Source organism: Onychostoma macrolepis, chromosome 17 (genome assembly GCF_012432095.1).
Source record: "Onychostoma macrolepis isolate SWU-2019 chromosome 17, ASM1243209v1, whole genome shotgun sequence".
NCBI lineage: Eukaryota > Metazoa > Chordata > Actinopteri > Cypriniformes > Cyprinidae > Onychostoma > Onychostoma macrolepis.
The window spans coordinates 6,661,148-6,683,203 of record NC_081171.1 but is presented as its reverse complement, the minus strand read 5'-3'; the positions used below and the strand labels follow the sequence as shown (position 1 = coordinate 6,683,203).

General features: G+C 38.4%; 1 protein-coding gene across 9 annotated transcripts in view; it reads right to left on the bottom strand.

Annotated features, from left to right (window-relative positions):
* Positions 1-22,056, bottom strand: part of ralgapa1 (Ral GTPase activating protein catalytic subunit alpha 1) — a 76,996-nt gene that overhangs the window by 49,992 nt on the left and 4,948 nt on the right. For 4 of the 9 annotated variants that reach the window (XR_009266838.1, XM_058750373.1, XM_058750368.1 and 1 more), the window contains exons 2-21: positions 21,906-22,016; positions 20,372-20,421; positions 19,702-19,759; positions 16,498-16,541; positions 16,078-16,255; positions 15,251-15,366; positions 14,793-14,931; positions 14,442-14,650; positions 13,437-13,682; positions 12,914-13,084; positions 12,266-12,394; positions 11,912-12,060; positions 11,699-11,822; positions 10,623-10,860; positions 10,310-10,474; positions 8,573-8,713; positions 4,734-5,975; positions 1,797-1,921; positions 1,226-1,439; positions 963-1,139 (exon numbers count right to left, since the gene is read on the bottom strand). Coding sequence is in view for 8 of the 9 variants with exons in the window: in XM_058750373.1 (XP_058606356.1) it covers positions 963-1,139; positions 1,226-1,439; positions 1,797-1,921; positions 4,734-5,975; positions 8,573-8,713; positions 10,310-10,474; positions 10,623-10,860; positions 11,699-11,822; positions 11,912-12,060; positions 12,266-12,394; positions 12,914-13,084; positions 13,437-13,682; positions 14,442-14,650; positions 14,793-14,931; positions 15,251-15,366; positions 16,078-16,255; positions 16,498-16,541; positions 19,702-19,759; positions 20,372-20,421; positions 21,906-22,016 (4,026 nt within the window). In the remaining variant the exon portion in view is untranslated. The remainder of the gene's footprint in view (positions 1-962; positions 1,140-1,225; positions 1,440-1,796; positions 1,922-4,733; positions 5,976-8,572; positions 8,714-10,309; positions 10,475-10,622; positions 10,861-11,698; positions 11,823-11,911; positions 12,061-12,265; positions 12,395-12,913; positions 13,085-13,436; positions 13,683-14,441; positions 14,651-14,792; positions 14,932-15,250; positions 15,367-16,077; positions 16,256-16,497; positions 16,542-19,701; positions 19,760-20,371; positions 20,422-21,905; positions 22,017-22,056) is intronic. The other 5 variants (XM_058750371.1, XM_058750372.1, XM_058750370.1 and 2 more) reach the window with 4 other exon arrangements.

Here is a 22,056-nt window from a genome sequence, read left to right as displayed (position 1 = left end):
TTTTTACTGAGTCGGTGCACGGGCTTTGTTATTTGGCTTAAGGCTAAAATGTTAAAACCAGTTAAAATTCTCTTAACTTGAAGATACAGATTAAAAAAAGGATTTAGATAATAAAATGTACCTGTTGTGTTGTGTACCCAAGCCAGACTTCTAACAAAGGGGTTCAAACAGGAAGTTGAGCTGTTTTATTAGATTTCTGAAGGAAGTTGGAATGTACCAACTATGTTTAGTTGGAAGGAACATTGAAAATGTGATGTCTTGATCAATGTGATTTTTGTCTAGCACAATGCTATTTACATTAACTAAAGTTATCCATGGCTCTAATTTTAGTCAAATGTATTATGTTAATTTCAGGATTTTTGTGTTTCATGTCTGTATGTATTTGCAATTTTTGTTACTCCCCTTTTTCTTCTTAAATGGTGCGGGCCACCTCCTTTAAATTCAGTGTATGTCTTATCTAGAGGGGAGATGGTGATATTACTTGTACTGGTAAAGTTGTGCTGTAGTTTGTCCTCTGTGAGTTTGAGAGGCTAGAGCAATGCAATGTGACTCGTTCTACTCCAACTGTGTCCATGTGAATGGGATTGTATTTTGTTGAACATTTGATTGATCATATTTTTGTCATCAAAAAGATGTCTGAAGTCACCTTTGTCCTTGCGTAAGCGAGAGTCATTAAAGACCATCACAATTTCACACTGACCCCTGGTTGTAGCTATGGACTTATTTTTTTTTGTTGATGTGATTTTGCTAATACTTATGGCGGATCCAACACAATGCTAATAACCACAGACCATATTGCGATTTACAGTCTTTCCGTCCCCCAAAAATGAAAGACTTCTAAAAATGCTGACTTTTGTTATCCATTTAAGATCGCTACTTACAGTGATGATAGCAGTTCATAACCTACAAACTGTCAGTTATCTGTTGTCTACACCCTGTTGTATATGAGTGTGAGTGTGTACCAGTAATAGTGACTGTGTCAGCTGACAGGCCGTGCTGACTGAGGCTGCTGGTTTCTGAGTCAATGTGGAGTGTTGTGAGACTGGAAAGCTCCTGTTCCTCTGCGGTCTGACCTGCTCCTCCCAAACTATCCTGATCCACAGAAGCCAGAGCACATGTTTCAGGGGGGAAGCTGAAATCTGCAGACAAACATGCGTGTTCATTATCAGCCTCTTTTAAAACCCAGTACTGGTTTTTCTCTTTAAATTCCACCTGAACTACTTACTTTCAAACTTGTTGTCATACTGAAAAGCATTGAAGGAATCTGATTGGCTGTCGGAGCTTATGAGGTCACTTCCACTGGCGCTGGCTGGGGAAGTCCACTCAGAGGGCACACCGGGGTCGTCTGCAGGACGCGTGGCGTTCTGACGGTTCAGGAGCTCTGGCAAATCTTTGGGGATCTCCAGACTTCCTGGGCTACTGCCACGCCTCGTCATGCCCTAAAAAGAACATAGGAAAACCATAATGTACATTAAAAATAATATACAACAGCAGAATCAAAAACTGGATTATTAGTTAAGCATTATACAGCATTTAGCGGACATGTGATACTTTTGTAGATTTAAATACTATTATATTTGCTTATTTGTTTACAATTATTATCAGACATTTCAATTTAATGCAATCATTTAGTGTGATTAATTATAAAGAAAATACTGCGTTAAATTGACATATTTGAACTTTTTTCAATTTTTCTATTAAAGTTTTTTTAAACTTTGTTCAAGTTTAGATAGAACTATCCTTTAATTAGATGTAGTTTTAGAGACTATGCATACTGAATGCTTGTATGGACATACAGAAGTGCCTCTGGCCCTCAGTCTCTCCTGGATGAATTCGTCCATTAGGTCACTGACATTAGGGTTGCTGCTGCCAGCATCGTTGGACATGGGCCTCATCTTCGGCGTCAGCTCATCTTTATTGGCTGAGACAACAGGCACAGAAATGCACATCAGTATTTTACAGGGACCTCCCAAAAAGGGTGCAAACACAGATGACCTAGCAGAATGACAAGTACTAACTGACTCTGTCTTTGTAGTGGTGTCTTGACTCTCTCTACAGCACTTGAATATAATTATGAATTAGTTTATTTGAGTTTGGGGACAGTGAGTAATAAACACATTTTTCTTAAAGGACAACAGTGCCATTAGGTTTTTTCGCTCATGTTTTACATTCGCCTCTGTCATATCTTTTTTTGTTTGTTTTGTTCACATTCTATTAATAATAAAATATATCTTTGTTTCATAGGTTTGGGGTGGGTAAGATGTTTTAATGTTTTTAAAAGTTACAAAAATATAGTAAAATAATATTATTGTAAATTACTGTAATTTAAAATAACTAATTTTATAATTTATTTTAAAATGCAATTTATTCCTGTGATGGCAATGCTGAATTTTCAGCAGTAATTACTCCAATCTTCAGTGTCAGATGACACACTTCAGAAATAAATTTTAATATGCTGATTTGCTCAAGAAATATTTATCATTTTCAATGATAAAATCAGTTTTTGGAAACTGATATTTTTCATATTTTTGTGAAAAATGAGATAACTCTTTGATTAATAGAAAGTTCAAAAGAACACCATTTATTTGATATAGAAACCGTTGTTAAATATAAACAACTTCACTTTTTATGATTTAATACGTCCTTATTGTACGTGCCCATTAAGTATTAATTTCTTTCAAAAATAAATAAATAAATACATCGTACTGACCCCAAACTTTTGAAGAGGAGTGAATGTTTTTCACATTGTGGGAAAAATGTAATCTTGTCAAATCAGCTAAAATTAGCATGAAACCAAATAATCATGGATGTGATTCTTGAATCTACGTTAAACATTCACAATTCAAAAGAAAATAGTTTGTGGTGAAAAACTTCAGCGAATGAAACTCAACACTATTGCCCTTTAAACAAAACCAAAATCCGTTGACATTAAACTCATATAACACTAAACCAGAACACATACAGAAAAACAAAATCTTTAATGGAAGCCAACCACAAAACTGATTTCATCCAGTGAAGCGATGCAGTTACTCACAGTTCATGCAGTCCCCAAACAGAGACAGACAGAGAGAGAGACAGAGCAAACCCTGGAAGTCCAAACCTAAGAGTTAGTGAGCCTTATGCTGACTGATGTTAAAGTGAGACAGCAGTGAGTATGTTAGAGGAGCCACCCACATCAAGACGAGGCAGCCTTCATCCCAAAGCAAAGGGTTAGGGAGCCACTGGTTAACAAAAAAATCATACCAGCACGGCAGCACAACGTGGTGGGGTGGTGACTTTGGGCATTTGGATACTTCTAGAAGTCTGGTTAGTTTAGACTACAAGCTGTTTAAGTCACGAGGGCCCTGATTAACTAATAGCTTGTGCAACTGAACTGTTCACAGAAGCCGTTCTAAGGTGATTCCTGCTACTACACTACAGGCAAGTCGGCAAGCTTTTAACACACAGTACCACAAAACTTCAGTTTAGAAAACAGTGCTCTTTGAGCGTGATAGTGCTGCTCTCTACTGGCCATAGAAAACACTGCAACTACACCAGCTACATACTGTTAAATTCTGTCCTCAGAAACTGTTCAAAAATGCTTCAAAAATGACAAAAAAGTATCATAGTGGTGTGCAATATATATTGTCTACAATAATATCACAATTGTTGTTTTAAAAATGTGCAAGCTAAAACTATTAATTATGTCACTCACTTTGCAAAAAACAATCAAAGACATGCCTTAAAGAGTCCATGCATACACTGCATTATGCAGCAGCATTAGAATGCAGTTAGAATGCCAACAAAAATAGTTCCAAACTGTCTGGAGCAGAACTGTTGCACAATGGTTTCTTTATTGAATGAATAATGTTTATGAAGGAATCATTTATATGACTGGCTCAATGACTATTTTTTGTTCATAATTAAAGCATCATTAAATCTTTTAAATAATTTCATAATGTGTTATTTTAAAAAATATTATTCTATAAACACATACAATGGTAATTGCAGTGTAAATATATTCATGCTACCTTCATATATAAAGTGTAATTTAATTTTTAATTAAATTTTTTTTTCCCCCTTTTCAGTATTCTTTTATTTAATCTCATTTGTACACACATATGCATATAGTATGTTTGCGCAGACTATATAATATCGCACACCTCTATCATATGACTAAGAAAGCCGACTTTTAAGGTGCTTTTTTTGTCATTTTTGAAGCCCTAAAAAGAAAAAAGAACACTCAGGAAATTCCGCTAAACAACATGGTTATAAAAGATGAAACAATTATCGTTTTTGGGTGCACTATTCAGTAAAATGACATTATTAAGAATTGTATAGATTAAAACACATAACATTAGGTAGTATTAAAGATCACTGTGTTTTATGAATGTGTCAGTGATCATGTGTGTGCATGTACATGTGTGAGAGATTGACAGAGGGCGGGGAGGTAGGCATGAGGTTGCATGCAGCATCCAGGGAAGAGGGGCAGCAGAGATTAGGTCCCAGAAGCTGGAGGAGGAGGGGAAGCCGTCCCACAGGTAGGGGACCGTTGGTCTTTTGGGAGTCTTTTTTTTTTTTTTTTGGAATTGAGCTACTTTGAAAGAAAATACAAAAAGAGGCTTCAATTCAATCCACATTCAGCAAAAATCAAACAGTCACAAGAAAAGAGAGAAAAAAAGGAAAAACGCACAGGCGCTTTGGTCACATTTTTCATGTCTTCCATGTTGACATCGAGCCGACCGAGTCCTCACCTGATGTTTTTCTTCCAAAATAGCCCATAACGTGAGAGTACAGGTCCTTCAGGTGGGCCTCAGTGGCAGGCGCTTTGCTGTGACGCTGGGGCGACGCCGCCTGGGCCTTGGGTTTGGAGAGAGCGTGGACCATAGACTTATACACCCCGCCCAACAGCGCCACCTGCTGCTGCCGTGACGGGCTGCACCCTGACTCCTGAGACCTAGAGCGGGACCCCCGCGGGCGGAGAGTCGGGCGGCCGAGACGACCGCGTCTAGCCCCGCTGATGGAGCCTCTATCCCGCTCGACCGCCTCACAACAGGTGACCCCCTCCCCCACGCCCTTCGCCACTGCCCCGCTCGCCCCAACCGAGTGGCTGCTGAAGTGGCCGAAACGGCGGAGACGGGTCTTCCAGTGCGCCTCTTTGGGGTCCAGAGGGTTGTGAAACTGCACAGACTCTGTGGATGGGCGGAAGCTGACGTGGACACCACCGCTGTGGCGTTTTTTGGGGTCAAGATGGGATAGCTTGGGCCTCGGTGCAACCTGGGAAGCCTGCGGACTAAGCTCGCTCTCGCTAGCCCTGTCCGTAGCGTTCTGCCGGTGTAGCTGCGGGACTTTGCTGCCCTCTGCTGCCTTCGTACTAACACTTAAATCCCAATCACATTCTTCTAAGCACTCGTACAAACTTTTCTCACTCTGCTCCATCTCTTTATCCCATTCTAGCGCCCAATCCCCACTTCCCCCAAACTGCACCTGCCTGTTATCTACACCTGCTTCCACTTTCACATCCTCCTTGCTACGAATCTCTCTAAAAGTGCTGAAGACGTCCTCCTCCCCTTCTCCCTGGATCTGATTGGTCGAGGCCGCTGCTGGACAGGACCAATCAGGGATAAAGGGGGGTTGCTGCCCTGGCATCTGGCAGAGATGGTCATAGATGCTTTCGCCCACCTCCAGGGATGCCTGGCTGTCGGGGGGTTGGTGTGGGTCAGTAAGCTGGTGTGGGGTCGGGGAACTGTGGGGGGACTCAGAGGTGGTGGTGGTAAAGTGGGAGGAGTGAGAGGGACTGTCAGAGACAGGAAGTGCACCTTTGACCCGTTCTGTGATGAAGGGCTCCATGATGTCAGAGGCGCTGCTGCTGCGGGGGAGCGGAGGCTGCTCCAGCTCACCGGAGGCGGAAAACACCTCGGACGATGGGGTCTCCTCACTTTGAGAGCAGTGGCGGATCCGCAACCCGCGCTGGACAATGGGAGGTTCCTCCAGGTCTGTACACGAACATATGTATCAATCAGCACGTTTAAAGTGTGTTTATTCAAGAATATGGTCAGTAATATTATCTTAAAGATACAAGTTTACATTTTAAGTCTTAAAATTTTAGATACCTAAGAGGTGATGAAAAGACCTAGAAAGTATTATCATATTAACTGATCCACATAGTTTTTATCCACATTTTACATGCAAAAAACACATGCATACATAAAACAATTAAATCTAATGAAATATTAAAAAATAATCTCAAAGGTAAATGAAACGTATAAGATCACAAGCAAAAAGAAAGCTAATCACTTTAAAAGACACATAAATGAATGCTTCCATTTTGACATTCTCCCAGTTGTTCTAGATTAATATTATGATCACAAAATGCAGACAAAGGAAAATTCTGTAGAGGGTATTTTTCTCAAATGTTCTGGTGAGAAGAGGGATTATACTGGATGAATGGTGATGCAAGAAGGATAATACTGTAGATTTTCAAAGATGAGGAAAAGAAACCAGTACAGATGCAAACACACACATGCAGAACTCAATAGTTCTGTTGGGTGAAGTGCACACAAACAAATGTCTGGGTCATAATCCACCTCAAAATCAAATGAAAAGGTTGATTAACATTGATGAATTCCATATCCTGAACTAGCAAAGAATAACTTTTTACTTGCATTATTATAAGCTGCAAATGCTATTTTTCACACATATTAATAGATGTTTAATTTTTTAAGTTAAAACTCAAATTTAACTAATGAATTTACATTAATGTACTCTGAACAATTAAAAGGGTATATTAAGAAATTAACATTAAACTAGACGGTAATGAAAATTTCCGTCCTGGTAGAGCCGATCCAGGTTTTAAAATCTGGTCAATCCAAGGTATTAGTAAAGTGTCTGATCTCTATAATGAAGGAAATTTTATGTCCTTTGAAGAAATTAGGACAAGGTTTGGAATTCCGCAAAAACACTTTTTCAAATATTTGCAATTACGTAGTTTTATTCTATCAAGACAAGGCCAAAGTCTGGTTGAGCCTCCTCTTTCTACTTTGGAAAATATTACACTTAACTGTTTAAAAGGTAGAGGTCAGGTATCTGTGTTGTATAAACAGTTTGTGGCCAAATCTAAAGAATCATTTAATGACAGACTTCAAGCTTGGCGATCTGACCTGCAGGCTGATATAACTGAGGAAGAGTGGCAAATAGCATGTTTAAAAGCCCAAACTCAGACAATGAGTACTCATTTGAGACTGCTTCAGTATAAATGGTTGAGTAGACAATATATCACTCCAGTTAAGTTACATCACTTTAACCCGAATATTCCTGATATATGTTATAAATGTAAACAAAAAGGGAACTTTAATCCATTGTATGTGGGAATGTACTAAAGTTAACTGTTTTGGGTTAAAATATTGAATATTATAAGTCAAATCATTGATAAAGTAATTCCTCTTGATCCCAGGTTGTGTATATTACATATACGTCCTCTGAACTTTAAAATGACTAAACATGAAAGATTGTTGTTAATTCTCTGTTTGCTGGAAGCTAAACGTGTAATTGCATGTTCTTGGAAAAAAGAAGAGAGTCCTGGCGTGTCTCAATGGATAAAGGGATGACCACATGCCTTGCCTTAGAAAAGATTACCTACTTTTTGAAAAACAAACTTCATGTATTTTGGTCCATCTGGAAGGTGTTCTATGACTTTTTGGAGAGTCTAGATGGTGACTCTTTTGTGGAATTAATGGACATTGAAAATATATAGACAAGTATGTTATTGCTGTATTTATTTTTTATTTTTATTATTATTATTTTTATTATTATTTTTATTTTATTTTTTACTAAGGGTATTGAGTTTTTATTTTTATTTTTTTTTATTATTATTATTATTATTATTATTATTATTATTGTTGGTTTTTCTGTATTGAGTTAATTTATGTATTATTATTATTATTATTCATTTATTTTTATTCCATTATAATGAAAAATTTAACTGTTGTCTTAACCTGTATGACAATCCTTGAAAATAAAAATTTTTCAAAAAAAAAAAAAAAAAAAAACTAGACTAATGTTACAAATTTGATTTATTGTTAAGTTTATGACAACTACTAAATTAACTATTGTTAACAACTTGTACCCTACTGTAAAATTGTACCAATTGTACAAATTTCAAATTCAAAATATTCAAATTTATACTATTTCTAGCCAAAAAATTTAATAAAATAAAATAAAATAAATCCAGATGGGAAAATATAATAGGATAAAATTTATTTTTATTTCAGCAAAAGATGATTTATTTTCTATTCTTTTGAATTTGTGGATAAATGTGACCAAAACATTTCTTAACATTTGTCTTGAGATTCATCCTGTCAGACAGCATCTGCATCAATGCATGAGGCTTCAAACCAATGATGAATGAGAAGGAAATCTTGCACATTAAACACAAACTCATTCAGGTCTATTAAATGAAAATTACTATACAAGTAAAACACACAGACAGGGGACGTTAACTAGAGGAAGTGTGCACACATACATATACATGCACATCCATAGGCTGGGACGCAGTCAGAGGCGAGAGTGCCGATACAGGCGTAGAGGGCTCTACCTGACAGCTCGTCAGCTAGGGGAGTGAGGACAGAATCAGGCAGGAGAGGGTGTACGGGGTGGATCAGGACAGGTGCGCTTTTAGCACTGCGGATAAAGGCTGAGGACAGCAGACTGTCCCCCGTAGAGCAACTACGCAGAGCTACAGACCGCGCACACACCCAGAAAGAGAAAAAGAGAAGAACGACAAGAAGACGGAGAGTGTGAGAGAGAAAGGGAAATGGGGCAGAGAGAGATAAGGAGCGATGGAGGGACACAGGAGAAGTTAGGGAAGAGAAAGACATGATGGAGAGAGAGAAAAAGAGAAAGTGATGGCAGAAAGCAGTGAGCATTACAAACAAGAGGTAAAGAAGTGACCTTATCAGTGCATATCAGATTAGCACTGACATACACATGAACATCATGTCACTGGAAAATCTAGATTGTGAAGTTTATAGGAGAAACATGATGTGTTAAAGACATTCCATTTTGTTTTGGATGAGTCACATGAAGGTGTTTTTTTAGCCTAAGGCTGCATTCCCATTTACATACTATGTGCACTATGTAGTCTGCTAGATTAGGTGTTAGGTGACATATTAAGGTATTGATATTACATAATATAAATTTACACACAGTAAATGCAGTACACACACAACTGTTCAAAAGTTTGGGATCAGTATAATTTTTTTTTTTAATTAAAGACTTTTATTCAGTAAGGATTCAACAAGTTAATCAGAAAGTTAAAGACACTTTTAATGTTACAAAAGATTTCTATTTCAAACAAATGCTGTTCTTTTGGACTTTGTCTTCATCAGCTTGAAAAAATGTATTACAAAAATAACATTGATGATAAAAAAACTTTTCTTAAGCAGCAAATCAGTTTATTAGAATGATTTCTGAAAGATCATGTGACACTGAAGACTGGAGTAATGATGCTGAAATTTCTGCTTTGACATCTCAAGAATAAATTACATTTTTACTATAATAGAAAATAAGAGACTTCTTTCAAAAACATTTTAAAAATCTTAGCAACCCCAAACTTTTGAACAGTAGTATATTATTGTACATCAGTGCATGCTTTATGGGTTAATATTACCCACAATCCTTGCACTATAAAAAAAGGAGTTTGTGAGTTATTCAGAAATGAGTTTAACTCGAAGCTAACGCACAATGTATGCAATAGAGTATATGGTATCAAAAGCAATTGTATTATATTATACTATCATAATATACAAAAAAAAAAAAATGTCATACTGACAAAAAAAGTGCATGCTAAGTATGCAAATTGTGATGCAATCACATTTATCATATTTTGCAGAATTTTTGGGGGCGAAATCCAGTCATTTCAATAGAAATCCACTCGACCTGGCATTTCATGTTAGGATGAAATATTTTCCCGAGCAAGTAGGTTCAAGTTGTTTACGCGAATACACAATGCTGAAAAGCTGCTTGGTTTGAAAGTAATATCTGTTTAAGCGGTGCTTCAAACATCTCTACACTATTGATAACAGACATTTCTGCCCACAAAATTTTGCCGAAATTGCACTAATGTGACTGCATCTTATGAAAGGACATTGTTTAACACAATCATGTTCTCTCCTTGTAAATATCTTCATCTTTGCTCATCGTTGTCTTTCTGAACCAAGATAACAGAGTAATACAGATAAAAACATAAGCAAAGGTTGCACAATTTAAAACAACCTAAAATAGGTTTAAACTGACAGGAAGAGAGGACAAGAAGGGTTTGAAACACACTCACCCACTGTCTTCTGTCTGACGATGCTTCTGGCCTTCTCGATGCCTGGTGAGCCAGCAGTGGTAGCGCTGCGCTGTCTCATGGCAACAGCCTGGCCTGGTGGGTCTCGACTCCAGCCTTTGGAGAACGACCTATCCACAGTGATTTTCTGGCACTCATGGGCACCACCTAGAGGTAGCAGGGACAAATATATCATGTTTACGTATGATAGTGAAGCTGGTATGAGAGGTTAAGTTTGCATGTTGTGCAACTACCTTCATCTGTGTACAAGCATTAAAAGTATTCATTGTGATTTTGCATTTTTGTACAAACTCACCTTTGCCTTTGTGTTTTTTCTGTTTCTGCTCACTGAGCTTGTCCAGGGGCAGCTCGTTCAGGTCCAGGCTGTAAAGGTTGCGTGCTAGTACCTTGGTAAGTGTCTCCATTGTGAGGGACCACTCAGTGACCAGCTCCTCCCAGCAGGTGAGAGATGAGAGTACAGACAGCAGGTCATCCCACAGCTCGCGAGAGATGTACACATTCAGATTCCCTTTGATCCAGGCCACAATCAGAGTCTGAACAGGAAGCATGGACTACATCAGACATTTAAACATATTAACTAGAAGTTATTTTAAATAATTATTAATCAAGTAATTTATTTACTTAATTTAATTAATTATTAGCTAATTATTTTAGTTAAATATTTATATATTATATAGTATTTAATAATATTCTAAATGAGCTTTTATTTTTATATTTTCAGTTTTAATTATAGTTTAAGTTTATGTGGTATTATATGGCGCTTTTCCACTGCATGGTACGGTTCACTTTTGGGGGTTTTCCACTGGGTACAGTACCTGGTACCTGGTACTTTTTTCAGTACTGCCTCAGCTGAGGTTCCAAGCGAACCGCACCGTTACTAAAACGTGATGTGTAAACTCTGCTGATCACTGATTGGCCAGAGAGAATCATCACTGCAAACTTGCGACAGACACAACAGACCCGCTAGATTTAAATCAGCACAGCCAGCGAAGCATCAAACGCAACTGTTTTGAATGATCGCACCCTTTTTTTAAGCAACCAAAAAATGGCTGTTTTGTTGTCTGTTGAGGAAGTACAGACGTTCCTCTCGTTCATAGCCGAGGAGCAGATCCAGCGAGAGCAGATGGAGCGACGTGGAATTAAAAAGTTTTTCAGCAGTCATGGCAGTAGAAGCGGCGCAACTATAACAACAGAACAACATATTATACTATATTATACGACATATAATACAGATACCACAACGACATGTAAATAATCCCGCCCACTCTAAAGCGGTACTAAACTGCAGCGGAAACACAAACTGAGCTGTGCTGTGCCGTACTGAGCAGAGTCATACCACGCAGTGGAAAAGCACCATTAGTGGGGTGGTACCTGAAAAATGGCCCCAGCCAAACGGCCCGATAAAGTGTTACTCTTCTTCCCATGAGGCATAATAGATGGGGGCCTCTTCATCACACACTCAGTTACCCTTAGCAACACCAACAAGATCTGCTCCCTGTGACGGACACAAATACAATCAGGATGAGCAGATATTACAAGCAGACACCTGAGACCAGAGTAATGAATGCAATGTCATGGTCATACCAGGTCTTCTGGTTCATGGTTTCATGCATGACCAGACTGCGGTATATATTGAGCACACGCTTGCACATGTCAACATGCTCTTCCAGAAGTGACTTCAGCTCATTGGCTGCCTCCAGAAGAAAGACGTTGGAGGAGTTGGTGATGAAAACCTGCAAGAAATACAGATTGTAGTGGTGAACTGAGACTGGAAGGAGAAATGTTTCACAAAACATTCCATGAACTGAACTTTGCTTCACCCCCCCAAAAAAAATAAAATAAAAAAAACAGTCAACTATTTTTGCAGGGTTTGAACCTACAATCTTTCGGTTTCCAGTCTAGATCGTAAACCACCTGTACACCAACACCTAAACTTACCTGTAGTGTGGCCTGGACACCAGCATGGACATTGTACTCCAATACCTCAGAATCAGAGGATTTACTCCCAGAATTCCTACTACACCAATTAGGGTTTCGATTGTGAACGGACACCGTGAGCCCAATATCCTACACACAAAACAAAGCAGACATTGACTGGTGTTTATACAACAGAAGTACAGAATTAATAACAGATAATTGCTTAGATAATAAATATAAAAACATATGCTGTTTTATAAAAAAAATAAAAAAATAAATACATTCTATTATAACAAATAAAAGAAATCTCACACTAAAATTCCAATGTTGTTTTCAATGTTGTAATCATCAATGATGTAATATAACATACTATAATATAATGTACTATAATGCACTGTAATATACCATAATAAAATAGAAAGTAAATGTTGGTGACTTAATACTTCAGAAAGTACACACTTTTTGAATTGGGAAAAAATAATCCCTGATATAAGCTTCTTACATCAACTTAGCCAGACAGAAGCCAATAATTAAAAAAGTGGATATTAGCCAATACCACCACTGATATGCATGATGCAAAAAAAATAGGAAACAAGCTGTTGTGCAGGCTGACTCAGCATGTAATAACTGCCTTTGCATTCCTCTGTTGTCAACTTCAGAGACACCTACCTCCTCCTCTTTATCAGTTCTCTGCTCGTGGGTGGAGTCCAGCTGGCCTGTGAATCGGTCTTCCTCTGGCTCTCTCATAAACACAGGTTTATCCTGCTGAGAGACCCACTCTTGATACACCCGCACCACCTTACGCATGGCTGCAGCCTCACACATGGGTAGCAGAAATGCCTGCAAAAATATAATACACTCTTATATTCACAGACAGAATCAGTGTACAGATAATATATACTTACAGGTATCAGTGACTAAAGAGGTCACTGCAAAAAAAGACAAGTGCACCATTTTGAACAGGGTCTTTGAGATCTTCAGAATATGGGCCATTACAATCCTCATTCATGTTTAACAATTCTCACACATTGCAGTTCCTCTTTGTGAACTCCAATCACTCTAGGACAAAGAAGTCCCTGATCAGAACAATCAACCTCTCTCATCACAACTTCTTCAAAATGTGCCAGACTTCTTCCTCTTTCAATGATATATACATTTGCTGAAGTCCTTCTGTTCCTCACGATACAATTACCTGTCGAAAGATCTCGGTGATAAAGTTGACATTGGTTCTAGAGGAGCACAGGACCCGGCGCACCACCTCAATGTCGGTGAGGTGTTCTTCGTCCATGCTGCAGAGGCTGGAGGAGCTGGGCTCTCTCTCCGTCAGGGTGCTGGTGTTGGAGTGCGACTGCTCCGGCTCGCCAGTTCCACCCCCATCCAGACTATCTGGTCTCGGGCCGCCATCCTCCCCTCGGGCCGCCAGGCCCGCCGCCGCTCTCTGAAACAGCAGCAGCATTGCAAAAACATTCAGCTTGTTCAATGATGTTGAGACAACACTAGGAGCTACCTGGGGTTAAATGTGTAACTGTGTAGCAAGACTCTAAACTACAACCTCCCGGTTACCAGTCCAGACCTTAGAGGGGCTGGTTCATCCAAAAATTCTGTCATCATTTACTCACCCTCATGTCATTTCAAACCATAAGACTTTGGTTCAACTTTGAAACACAAACTAAGATCTACTTAATGTAACCTGAGAGGTTTCTGCCCCTCCATTAAAAGTCCAGGAAACCAAAACTTTGAAGATAAAGACACTGCAAAACAAATCCATATTAATTGATTTAATCAATGTCTTATGTAGAGATACAATCACTTGATGAATAGACTTAATTCAGGCCTTTACTTAAATATAAACATAAATACATGGAGTGAATTACATATGGTAAACATACGTGCATCACATGCTAGAACACTGGTTCTCGTGCATCATGCATGCACATTTGAGTTTCCGTGTTTACCATATGTGTGTACCACATCCCTTTAAATCACATGAAGCAAATGTATCTCTTCACAAGTCTTGGACTAAAGTGCTTGATTCATAAGGATTCGTTTTACGATGCCTTTATGGACCTTATGGAAGTTTTGATAACCTGTAGGTTTTCATTTTTGGATTAACTATCCCTTTTAAAAGTAATGCCAACCCTAAAACTACATTAAAACCATTACTGCATCATACATGTGAAGATCTGTGTGTTGCTACCTGGATGTTCTTTGGCACGTTTTCTCCTTCCATGCCAGGGATGTGTGTTCCTGTGTTTGACCGCGGCTCCAGCCAGAAGGAGACCAGCCAGCGAATAAATATGACTCTGGCATTGAGGAAGTTCTCTTTAGTGCAGTACAGGGCTTCATTGGTCTCTGGGTCTCTTTTTACAACTGTGTAGTAAGGCTTTGGTCTCATGGGTGGAACCTCTATTATAAAACAGGACACAAGTCCAAATTAGACATCATATCATCCTGAGCAATTATAACTGGCTAAATAGTTCCTCAAAAACAAGGAGAAATAAAAATTAGGTTTGCTTTGACATAAAGAAGGATGATCATTAACTCTTACCCAGAATAGGATTGTACAAACTGGTCTCCTTGGAGAAGTTGGGGAAGATATGGGGCAGGTAATACTTTTTGAAATTGGCAAACAAGAAGGCAAACCCCTTCTCGTGGTTCTCCTTGCACTTCCACTCTAGACTTTTGGCCTGTAGGCAGACAGAACACACATGGAAAGCTGAGCACATACACAGCAGCTGGGACAGAACAGCCTGTTTGTGTTTGGTGGAGGACAGTGGGGTTTGGTGGAGGCAGGCAGTGCATGGTGCTGTTGTTTACATTAGGGAGGGTGTGAAGCAGAGCAGCCGTTACAGCGCCAGGGAAACACACCACTGCAGCAAGGGTATCTGGCATCAAATGCATGCAGATCTGGGGTCAGTGGCATGTATGTTTGGTTTCCGCAGCTTTAGCGTTGGGTCTGCGCCAGCCGTGTTAGCATCAGCAGTGTTAGTAGGAGGAGGGGAGTACCTGGTTTACCATGTATTTTAGTAGAGCCTCCAGGAAGTAGCCAGTTAGATCCTCCTGGGATTTGTCTCCTGACTGGGGCGGCACCAGGGGACTGATCTCCTCTGGGGTCACTTGAGCTGCAGAAATGGACAAAAATGTGTTTACTTTGAAGATACTTAACACAAATCTTCCTGCACAGTCCACAAAAAACATTTATTGAAGCTAAACTGCACAACTTCAGTACTTCAGAAGTAGTTGTGGTTATGATATCACAACAATGAGCCAGTGTTGTTATTTATTAACTACTAAACAACTAAATCTATTACAAATAAATTGGTAATTACTATAAATCTAATGTAAAATCAAATTTAAATATTTGTTAAAAATATAAATTAATATTAGAAACCTGCTCTGGCAACTAACAGACAATAAGTACTAAAATTATAATTAAATAACTAAAATAAAAAAATACATTTAAGCTAAATAGAAATAATAAAAACTATTAAAAAAAAGACAAAAGCACACAGTAAACTGTGAAATTAAAACAAATAATTCAAAACATTAATAAACACTTTAATATAGCCAACAAGTCTTAAAGCTACAGAGGCAAAAATCACACCGTTTAATTTTAAATGTCAGAAAGAGGATGGAAAATAGTCATGAAAAATGAAATTGACTATTTTGGTGAGAGAAATCTTGAATAACATTAAAGATGTCCTTTAGAGACTAAATAAAAATACTACAAAAGTGCAAAAATAAATCTCTGCGGAAGATTTTGCTCATCAGTTTTTGTTATTTTATTATCTGATTGGGACATAAGATGTGAGAGACTGCAAACAAACACTCACGCTCCTGAAGGTTAAGGGGAGGGCTGATCAGATTATCCAGGGTTCGAGGGCCTAGCTCGGACTGTGGTGCAGGGAATCCTGGGATTAGACAGGCGAAGATCCAGAGCTGCTCTCTCAGAGCATTGTGCTGCAGAGCCTGCATCCACAGAAGGAAGAGACGCACCCCTTCCCTCCGGATCTATACCCCAAACATACAACCACATTAATGGTTTATGTCAGCAAAAAAAAAAAAAACCCTTAATAACATGTTCTGAATAATTATGCACTCAAAGACAAAATCATTTAAGAAAATAAGGATTGCAAATTATTTATTTAAAATTAAAAACAAAAGAACAATAATAACTCATTCAATGACAATGTTTATTGAGATTTTGACCTTTTATACAATGTAAATTATGTAATTATTTAGACATTTAATACCTTTAGGGAGTTTCCAGTGTGTAGCAGTTTCTTCAGAATGAGACCTATGAAGCAACACAGTCGTTTAATAGCTTATAAATGAGCTGACTTTCTAGATAATTCAGGAAAACATGTTTGCTCTGGTCTCTTTGCTTATAATCCGTCAGTGATGTTTATTTGTTTGTATGGAATGTGGGTTTATTAAGAAAAGAGCAAAGTAAAATAAATCTGAAAATCCTTCATGTTATTGTTATTGTCACATATTGTTTATCTCACTGATGAAGGACTGTAATGTCAGAGTTCTCGGTCAGATCTGGGTGTTTCTGGGCCCCAGGTCTTTGGCATTCTCTGTGTTTATCTTGGTGGTCTGTGTATCCTTCTGCTAAAAGACTTCAGAGCAGAGGAAAAGGAGAGACCACCGGACAATACAAGATATTAAGACCACCCCAACCAGGCACAAAGTATCACCATCAGATCTCTTCCATGTTAATTTGAGTTTTCTGCCTTAACTACATGTGACTTGGTTTCTGTTTTAGCTCCGCCAATAGCGAAAGCTCATTAGTCCAGAGCCACACTCCATTTATACTACCGTTCAAAAGTCTGGGGTCAGGAAGACTTTTTTTTCAAATTAGTACTTTTACTTCAGCAAGGAAGCACTGGATCGACAAAAGCGACAGTAAAGACATTTATAATGTTAAAAAAGATTTCCATTTCAAATAAATGCTTTTCTTTTGAACTTTGTTTAATCAAAGAATTAAAAAAAAAAAAACAGTTCCACAACTGTTTTCAACATTGATAACAATAAGAAATGTTTATTGAGTAGCAAATCAGCATATTAGAATGATTTTTGAAGGATCATGTGAAAATTCAGCTTTGCATCACAGGAATAAATTACATTTTGAAATATATTCAAATAGAAAACTGGATACTCTCTCTCTCTCTCAGATATTACAAGTGTGCGTTATGCAGTGTGAACAGTGGGCACCGACCGGCAGAAACATAAATCTGCACCTATGGCATGGAGGACGAAACAATACCTTGTCAGAGCCACAATGCGGCGCAGAAGTGTGCAGTTTGTGTGCTTGCCGCCCGTCTACATTTGAAATAACGAACCTGAGTGCGCAAAAGACGCAATGTGAACGGCTATTTTTTCGTGTGGAGCTCCGTTTTTATGATGAGAGGAGAAGAAAAGTTGAGAAAGCACTCCAGGTAAATTTTGAAATATATATATATAGGGTTTTTTTCTGTTTGATAAGCATTTAAATGTGTTTGTTTACACACAGAGAAAAAGAAAAGTGTAAGCTTTTGATAAGTCCAAGAATAAAGTGATTAATTTAGTCTACTCAACATGCTACAATTGATTTACAGAACTTTTTTTTGCTGTTTTCTAACAGTTTGGACTTGAATAAAGAAAGAAAACTTGCATTTAACCTTTTCACAGGCATTTTGTTTAGACAGATATCGTGATGTATCATTATAGGATTTTCTAGAAATATATTGATTATCATAGAATCACTGTATCGTGATATTATCGTTATCATGAGTCAAGTATCGTGATTATATCGTATCATGAGGTACCCTGCGATTCCCACCCCTAGAGAGAGGGGGGCAGGATTGGGAAAGGTCCTCGAGTCGTGATTCGAACTCAGGACGCCCGTAGCACAACGGCTCTATATGTTAGCGTGCTGCCGACAGATACAATTTTTGAAAGAAGTGTCTTATGATCACCAAGGCTGCATTTATTTGATTGAAAATACAGTAGAAACAGTAATATTGTGAAATAGTTTTACAATTTAAAATAGCCGTTTTGTTCACATGAAACTGGACGCACCGGCGGCGCTCTCTCTCACTTATATAGTGAGGGAAATCCACCTGCGATAAGAGCGGAGAGGTTCATGAACTGAATATGCGCTCTGCAATAATAACGTGATCGGTGCCTATGGTCCACGCTGATAGCTGTCCCAGGGCAGTTTTTTTAGTTTTAATCTCCATAAACATACAGTCATGGCCAAAAATATCGGCACCCTTGGTAAATATGAGCAAAGGCGGCTGTGGAAAGTAATCTGCGTTGTTAATCCTTCTGATCTTTTATTTAAAAAATTCACAAAAGTCTAACCTTTCATTGGATAATAAAATATAAAATGGGGGGGAATATAATTATGAAATAAATGTTTTTCCTCTAATATACATTGGCCACAATTAACGGCACCCTTTTATTCAATACTTTTTGAAACCTCCATTTGCCAGTTTAACAGCTCTAAATTTTCTCCTATAATGCCTGATGAGGTTAGAGACACCTGACAAGAGATCAGAGACCATTCCTTCATCCAGAATCACTCCAGACCCTTTAGATTCCCAGCTCCATGTTGGTGCTTCTTCTCTTCAGTTCACCACTCATCTTCTATAGGGTTCAGGTCAGAGGACTGGAATGGCCAGCAGAAGCTTGGTTTTGTGCTCAAGCCATGGCTGGATAATTTCATGTTCATAATCACCCTGGAGTGCTCAAAATTGTGAATATGAATGGGTATATACTTCAGAGATATTTTACTCATAAGAATTTCTAGGGGTGCCAATAATTGTGTTCAACGTGTATTTGAGAAAAACACTTATTTCAAAATTATATTTACCCCCCATTTTAAATTCTTATTATCCAATGAAAGGTTAGATTTTTATGAATTTTTTAAATAAAAGACCAAAAGGACTAACAATGCAGATTAATTTTCACAGCCTTCTTTGATCATATTTACCAAGGGTGCCGATATTTTTGGCCATGACTGTATATATAGCAGTAAAGCTAATACAGTGGCTGGAAATCTGTTCATCCTTCGGTTCTTCGTGCTTCCCCATCTTCATAGAGAACACAGTTCATGGTTGCTCAGAGTCTGAGCTCTTTTGGAAAGAAGCTAGAAATGGCGCGGCTGCGATTTCCGCGCATTTGTAGACGCTGTGAGCAGGGAAATCTATTTAGAGCACCTTATTGTATTAATTAAAATATCAATATTTGGAGCCAGATATCGATTCTTGTATCACATGGAGAAGGATCACCATATATCGCCATATCGATTTATTGTCCCACCCCTACCTCTCTCTATCCCAGTTCGCTTCCTGTCATGTCTACACTGTCCAGTCATAATAAAGGCAAAAACACCAGAAAAACAAACAAAAAAAAATCGTATCTACCCCTAACTTTTAAACAGCAGCATTTACAAAAGTAGAAATGTTCACCTATGCTGTGGAACTGCCATCTTCCTTGTATTCGCTCTGGTAACAGCTGTAGGATTTTCTGCAAGGTAAGCACATGGATTTGACTACAGACATGCCTTTATATGTACTCATGTTAGCACATGCATTTAAACAACTCGATCAATGTAACAAGAGATGGAAAAATGTTGAGAGTATAGCACATTTTTAAAACAAATGAACAGATTTGTGCAAACACGCATTACTGGACTTCCTTGTGACAACAGGCTGGGATGTTGCAATAGCTCTCCTACACGCAGACATCACGCCCATCTCATCATGAAAGGGCATCTAAAGTGTCTCCAGCCTTCACCATTACAAACAGCCCATAGGGGCATACCAGGTGAGCGAAAGCTACAGCGTGACTCATAAGAAGCATTTAGGGTGTGGTAAAGAACACCTGTTTTCTGTGTGAGAGACTTGCAGTTATCTGTCAGGTGCACGTCAATCTCTCTTATCAATGATCTCATTACTGATGAAACTGATGCCTCAGTAAATATGAACTTAGTGGATCCCGTAACATCCAGTCATATTGTGCCAGATGGGAGTATGTGAATGAATGTTGAGACAGGAGAGAGTATAACAATGAAATCAAAGCTGACAAGGTTGAACTAATGTGTTTAAATAGCCATCAATGATTATCTAAATTTCTTACCTCAAATATAAAAAGAATAGAATCAAGCTCTTCTCGTTGTGATTTGTGACCTGTAGGAAAAAAAGAAACGAACAAAACATACTGAACGTCAACAAGGGATCACAGAAACCCACAGGGCTGCTATTAATAGTTCAACAAACAAGGAGTACTCAAGGAGTATCTCTGCTGGAAACATGGGACACTCAACATGTGGCATCAAGACCAGGAGCTCAAAACAATCTTTTTAAACCATTTTATCGAAAGATGCACAACTGCAATTTTTTGGCTTTCGAGATTTCATAAATTTAAGTTGGCATGACATCAAAATTAACCTTACATATCTTCAAAATGCAAGTTATATGTCTTATTGTGAACAATTCATTCATATATGTGCTTATTTTATTTTTGTAGACCATGTCATTTTTAATCAAAATGACAAATTGATATTCTGAAATGACAGACCTTTGCCTGGTGGCTTATGTCATCCTTTTGTCCACTTAAATCTGCCTCTCTTACACACAGACTAAGCTTGCATCTGATCTGCCTTCATTCAATCAAGAACCAGTGGATAGAACCAAGATCTCATCTTATATGTTTTTCTTTTTCAATAATCCATTTCACTCAGATAGTCATCACAAAACAGAAGAAAATTTCTGACATTACTTTCGTTTCATTGCAACCTTAAGAACCTACTCTATGCAAAAAACATGAACACTGGCACTTCCAGATACAGAAGCTTGATTTCACATGTCAATGAATTAAGAATTGCATCAGAAATTAATTCATAATGCAGTGCAAATGTTGTCAATGCAAGCTAGGTCCTCCTACAGTTATCTTTCTCTTTCAGGTCAGCTACTGTAATGGTGGTACAACAGTCTGAAAAGAGTCTTGCTGAACAAATTAGTTAAACTTAAACTCTCAAGGTTTCTAGTCAACTATCTGAATAATAACATATTTGTGTTTATTAGCACAGAGAGTAAGACAAGAACACATATTAAGTAAGTGGCAAAAGTTAAAGCACCAAACCCATTCCACCTCTCTCACCCTTTCTGTCCTATCCACATTTGAGTGTCCTATGAAATAAAGGCAAACTAACTAAAAAATGAAATTATAAAGAAAGTACGTGGGGGGGAGGGGACTGGGACAAATGCTTGTACTGAGCAATCTGAACAACCTGAACCGTAGCTGCAACAGAACAAGACGAAATGTTAAGACATCAAATGAGAGGTCAAAGGCAGTGAGCAGCTCTCTGAATACTCAATGAGCAACTGTGCAGTGTTCCGAGACACTGGCTGCGCTCTCTGTGCACTATAATGAGCCTGTGTGACCGGACATGGCTAACTGGGGGCTGGCTAATTTTCGTCATAAGCCATTTCATGGAAACTTGCTCATTAACACTGACTTCTGACTGTGTGTTTGGTGAGAGCACACAATGAGTAGGCCAGCAAAATAACGTAATCGAACCTTGAAAAACATTAACCTATCAAACAACAGTGCAGAGAACATTCTCATGAGACAGTGGGTGAGAGATAAAATGAAGCGCCGCAGGTCTTACCTTTCTGTTTCAGGTTAACCTCGATGGTGACGAAGTTTTCAAAGAACACATAGTAGATGTGGGAGTAATTCTGCTCGAAGAGGTGTTTGAGTTCAGCAGGCTCCGCATTTTCTACAAAAACAAAAAACAATGAATCAACTAGTGATTTTAG